General features: G+C 32.2%; 1 protein-coding gene across 2 annotated transcripts; it reads left to right on the top strand.

Annotated features, from left to right (window-relative positions):
* Positions 1–1,576: 1,576 nt before the first annotated feature.
* On the top strand, positions 1,577–6,089 carry LOG7 (Putative lysine decarboxylase family protein). Of its 2 annotated transcripts, none has more exons than XM_020354476.3 (7): positions 1,577–1,793; positions 2,829–2,926; positions 3,772–3,802; positions 4,054–4,153; positions 4,304–4,374; positions 5,382–5,525; positions 5,751–6,089. In XM_020354476.3, the coding sequence occupies exons 1-7, from the start codon at positions 1,686–1,688 to the stop codon at positions 5,838–5,840; spliced, it is 642 nt and encodes a 213-aa protein (XP_020210065.1). In that variant the 5' UTR covers positions 1,577–1,685; the 3' UTR covers positions 5,841–6,089. The 2 variants fall into 2 exon arrangements, with proteins under 2 accessions (XP_020210065.1, XP_020210066.1); XM_020354477.3 differs by lacking the exon at positions 1,577–1,793 and adding an exon at positions 1,924–2,166.

Here is a 6,089-nt window from a genome sequence, read left to right as displayed (position 1 = left end):
TTAAAGGATTAGTATTAAAATAAATTTTTTTGCTATTGGATTAACTTAATAATTATTAAAATAGATAATAATTGGGAAAGATACATGTATAGAAGGTCAATGAAATCATTCACTAACATCTTTTATTCATTAATTTTCAATTCTTATTTTTAATTTATTCTTATTTTTTAAACCCTAAAACTTGTGTTCATTACCCTTTTTGTGTTCTTTAAACTAATCTTTTATAATTTTTCCCCAAAATAATATTAAATTTGATTAATCAATCATAGAGTAAGTCCCTATGGATATTCGATGCTTGAACTTCTGTCCATTTTACTACTTGCAACAATTGGTACGCTTGCCAAAAGTCTAATAGGATGAATACTTGCTAGGCAAAAAAAAAGGTTTTCACCCACATAATTCAACTTCTCTCTTCAATTTCCAACCATTAATTCATACCAAGTCGTCATGCAATCTTCAAATTAACATTTATACTTCATAAACAATTCAAATTCATCAAAATAAATAATATACAACAATAATAGGATCTAGAATCGTCCATTTCTCTTCCAAACACCCAAAACAATCAAAAACCTAAACATCAAGTTTTTTCACTTCTCAATCCATCACCAAAGCCACCAATGGGATGATCAATGTAGTAAACAATACATGCAACACAACAAGGATTAATCTATAAGCTTCCCTTATCTTGAATATGCAAGAAACAAGGGGGGAAAAAAGAAGAAGAAAACTCTAAGAACTCTGAGCTTTTGTACGATGACTTCTCCCTCAAATTCTCAACTCAACAACTTTTGAATCTTTCAACAATCAACACAATTCTACTACAAGGAAAGGATTGGAAGGCTCCTATGAAGTAAACTTCTTTGCCTCCATAAACTATCTCTCTAAAACCTTTCTTTAGGAATTCGGAGAAATAAACTTATAAAAATCAAGCTATAAATTTTTTTTATATACCTTCTCTAAACTTGATCAACTTTAACCTAACACAAAATAACTTCAAATAACTAAACTCTTAAAAATTCATTAACCTTAAAATTCTACTACATCAAAACAACATTATAAATCAATTAAATATTTAAATTTAAAATAAACAATACGCTTTCAATTGTGTTATAAATTGATACTTAATTATTAATTATATTATTATATTCAATTATATTAGATGTCAAATTTTAGAATACAAATGATATGACATGCAAATTGGAAAAAAAATCTAATTAGAGATTCTTTTTATTTAATAATAAGAGGTAATAATACTTAAATGTTATATTTTTACGATAAATATCCTTAATAAAACAATACCAAAAAATATATATCTAACCAATGAAAAACCTTTTAAAAACATGTTGGAGGAAAAGGGTAATAATACATTATACGTCTCGTCCTTTGGTTTCGCTTTTTCCTCCAGTCAATGACTAACGCGAACAAAACAAAGCCGATCTCTCTTTTATTGGGAAAAAACCAAAAGGGAAAAGCATTTTTGTCATTTAAAAAATTCTAAATGACAAAAGGCTTTAGTTGTGTGAGCGTGAAGGGCCAGCCTTATATATATATATATAATCACACTCATCCACTAATAACATCTATCTTTCTATGCATTAACAAATAGTCACTCTCTTGTGTTCTCTCATTCTCTCGTTCTCAACCTCTACTTTTGGTTTGAGAAAATATCACATCACACACAAATGGAAGAGACCAAATCCAAGTTCAAGAGGATTTGTGTGTACTGTGGAAGCAGTTCCGGTAACAAAGCAAGTTACCAAGAAGCTGCGGTAGAACTAGGCAAGGAGCTGGTAAATTTATTTCCACACTTTTAGTTAAACTTGTGCTTCTCTAGCGTTGAATAACAATATCACTTTCATCAGACCCTAGTTAATCTTCCTTATACGGGGTCCTCTTCAGATGAAAAAGACACGCATTTGTTTTTAGCAAATTCTGCATTCCTTCTTTTCATTATGTTCAGTGTTGGACCCAGTAAAAAGAAAAAAACTGTTTAAGCTAAAAGCACAATCTGATTCCACATGATTCTGAATACCCTTGCATTATTTATTTATTTATTGTCCTATTAGCTATTACTTTCACTAAATTATGTTCAATGAACTTGCTTCATTTAAGGGTCTTTGAAGTTGTTTTTTTCTTCAAAGTCTGCGGATGTTTCTCCATCTTGTAACTTTTTTTCTTTTTCTTTTTTCATTTCAATCATTTTTCCCCCTTTCTGAAGTGTGTGTTAGTTTTTTTTTTTTTTTTTTAAATTTTTCTGATAATCAATAATATCTCAAGTCTCAAAGCTAGCTAGGTTATGATCGTTGAGGAACGAGAATGGTTTAGGTTAAGAGTTTGTCATGAAAGAGAGAGATTGCAAGCTGGAACCTGCTGTCAGTTGTGCAGCCTTCTTGCATGATCTATGTTTTGCTTGTAACATGTTCTTTTTTATTTTCCTTATAATTCTTTTTTCAATAATTTTCCAACTGAAAATAAACAAAAGAAGGAAATGTTCTATGCGCGTTTCTAGGAGAACGAACGTGCAATATTGGTAATATGGTATCATTACACTATGAAGCGTGCTCTTAGCCTTTGGCATTTCCCACAAGCTTCACCTCCCATGATTTTTCCCAGTGGTCGAGGGGTTATTTATTTGCACCCTAAAATGATTTTTCCCTGTGACCAAACTTTACCATTAACCCCTAAAACTAATACTATAATAAAGTTACTATTCTATTTTATATCTTAGCTTTTGTGTCCAATTAGTTGGTTTGTTTTGTTTCTCCCATGATGATTAGTGCATTGACACGTGTCTAACTGGTTTGGTTTTCAATGTGTGTTTGAAGGTCGAGAGAAGGATTGATTTGGTCTATGGAGGTGGTAGCGTGGGGTTGATGGGTCTAGTTTCTCAGGCAGTTCATGATGGTGGGCGCCATGTTTTGGGGTTTGTTCTCTTTCTCTCTCTCTCTCTCTCAATCTCATTCTCTATGTCTTTGTTTATTATATTACATAAAAGTCGGTAATACAAGTGATTTAATTTGGTGATGTGTTTCTTAACTTAGCACAAGAGTTTTATTCTTAGCTCGAGTAAACATAGACTACTTTATTTCTATAGATGTCAACTTGGACAGGATTATATTTTTTTATTAAAAAAATGGAAGTGTGTTTTTTGATAGACCAGCTTAATCATTTTGCTGATTGCTACAACAAAGTAGGTTATAATGTTATATCCTTGTGTTTTGCCTACTGACCCATGCGTGTTTCCCTGTTTCCTATGAAATGAGTTCTTCTAAGGGACATCATTGGATCAAAAACCGGCAACGTGGGACATTATTTTTTGCCCCTTTGATTAATTCTTCCCAATGTAGGATAATAGGGAGCATTTTGGACATAAAATATAGGTTCACCCTGTGTAGTGGTTAATTGATCTAGCTTTATTATGTTACATTGGGGTGTTTAAAAAGGTGGAAAAGATGTTAACCTTTACCTATGGTTAGAAGCCTTTTGAGCAGCTTTGCTCTGTTGGATAAAAGTTGAATGCCTTTTGGCCCTTTTACAGAAAGAAAAGGTAGAAAGTTTTTGCTCTGGAATTGTTGCCAACATTGGCTTTTATTTTACTTGTCATGCACTTTGAAGACATGCTTAAAGTTCATTTATCATTAAGGAGAATTCGAATTGGTCTTTGGTTTCTTTTGTTATTAATTTATTGTAATAATCATTGTTTTTAGTTTAAAGTATTTGCTCTTCAAACTTTTGACTGATGATGTGCTTCATTGACTTTCTTTGCAGCGTTATCCCAAAGAGCCTCATGCCAAGAGAGGTAAATCACTCTTGTCTCTTTCTTCTGTGCTACCTTTTATGGAGTAATAATTAATAATTCTGTTATACTATAAAGAGAAAAAAATTGTATATCTTATTTTAAAGTGTTATTAACAAATAAGTTCATTAACATAATTTTATAATTTCTGATTGGTTGATAGTGGAAAACCTTTCGTATTAACTTCTTTTGCATATGCTAAGGTCAATGATTCATTAGGTGTTTATATTTTAATGTGTAAGTTGGAAATGCAGATAACTGGTGAACCTATTGGAGAAGTGAGAGCAGTATCTGATATGCATCAAAGGAAAGCTGAGATGGCTCGTCAAGCTGATGCATTCATTGCCCTTCCTGGTACGGATTTTAACTAATAACTATATTGACGCAAACACAAAACCGAAAGTGAGGACATGGTCATGTGAAGTGGGATTTGTTGGCCTATTGAGTAGTAACATTATTAGCACATGGTGCTGTTACTCATGTCTTGTTGTTTTCAAACATTAGGGGGATATGGTACACTCGAAGAATTGCTTGAAATCATAACATGGGCTCAGCTTGGGATTCACAGCAAACCGGTAAGAACTATTCATCCTCTTTTTTATTATGTGATTAGACAAATTATATGACGTAGTTCTTCTTTGTTGTTCTATACAACTAGTGACGTTAGTTAGGAACATTTTTGACCAGATCTTTTGTTGGAAGCTATTTTCTTGTTATTATGGAAAAAGTGTTCGTGAAGGTTATGTTTAACAAGGTTCTTAAATTAGTAAGATATGGGATAAAGGGTATTTTATAATAAGGTATAAGCTCTAATATTAAAAAATATTATAGTCTAGTGAGATAAACTTGTACACTAAGCATTCAAGTAAATTATAAATTAGTTGAAGTATTTTACCAAACACTAATAAGTAACCTAGAAACGCCCGAAAGGTGGGAATGTAATAAATATAGTATTCTAATACAAACTATACCTTTTAAAATTAATCAAGCAAGCTTCACTTGCCTCTTATGATCTCTCTGGAATCGAATTTCTGCTATATAGTTATAAAATATGAAGAAGTCAAATCTCATAATATGCCTCAATTATTTTAGAACTTGCCTTAAGCAACTTTGCCTCCTAATGACGCATCATATTACGTATCCATTCATTAACTCCATATTTTAATGTCGTAATTCTACGTACCAACAATTATTTTGTAACTTGGATAATTATAAACGAGCTTTTGTTTAGTTAATTAAGCCCGCTTAAGTGTGTACTACCCTAGTGAATATTATTTGTTTTTTATACGGTTGGGACGACCCAAGGAAGCTTCGCAAAGGAACCAACACATGTGGGGTATTTAATTCACACATTCACATGAGAAGATATCTGAGATTGTGTTAAGTTAATCGTTGTCACGTTACATTATTTGATGGTTCTCCGTTTGAATGGGAGAAAGATATGGCGTTATGAATAAACATAGAAAATGATTGAGGGAAACGACACATCAAATTAAAGTTAATAATGGTCAAAGGAACTATGTAGCTATTGTTATTATTATAATAACACAGTGTTTGGTTGTCCCAATTTTTTGTGGTGCAGGTGGGGCTCTTGAATGTGGATGGATTTTACAATTCCTTGTTGTCTTTCATTGACAAGGCCGTTGATGAAGGCTTTATTTCCCCAAAAGCACGTCGCATTATCGTGTCAGCACCCACAGCCAAAGAATTGGTGAGAGAGCTAGAGGTGCGTGAAGTGAACATTTTTTTAAAAAAAAAAATTTTCTTCATCACTTTTATATGAAAGTGAACAACGTTTTGTGGTTCATATATAATTCAGAAAGATAACATGATTAAATCATTTGTTTAATGGTTGATATATACATCATAATAATTGCTTACTCAAGTTGCTAAATCAAGTGGGGCATAATAATGTGTTGTGTCCTTAATGATATAATGTTATGTGAAGCAGGAACATGTACCTGAGAGAGATGAAGTTGTATCCAAGTTGGTGTGGGAAGACAGAATAAGTTACGTGCCTGAATCAGAAGTTGCCATGTGACTGATCTATATATGCGCTTAGTGGGTGATTTGATGAAACACCATAGTTTTGGGCATTTTGTTATGTTTTAAATGTATTTTGGGTACATAATAGTCAATATATATGGGCTAGGAACCTTAGGATCATACAGCATCCCTTTTTTTGTTTTTTTCCCAACTTATGTTCATGCCCCTATTATACAGAAAATTAACGAGGCTAGTTCAAAAAATATGGAAAATCATCAATGGAAGAATTATGTTATGTTACCGA

The sequence above is a fragment of the Cajanus cajan genome, chromosome 7 (assembly GCF_000230855.2).
Source record: "Cajanus cajan strain Asha chromosome 7, NIPB_CcT2T_4, whole genome shotgun sequence".
NCBI classification, from domain to species: Eukaryota; Viridiplantae; Streptophyta; class Magnoliopsida; order Fabales; family Fabaceae; genus Cajanus; species Cajanus cajan.
This window is presented reverse-complemented; position numbering and strand designations above follow the sequence as displayed.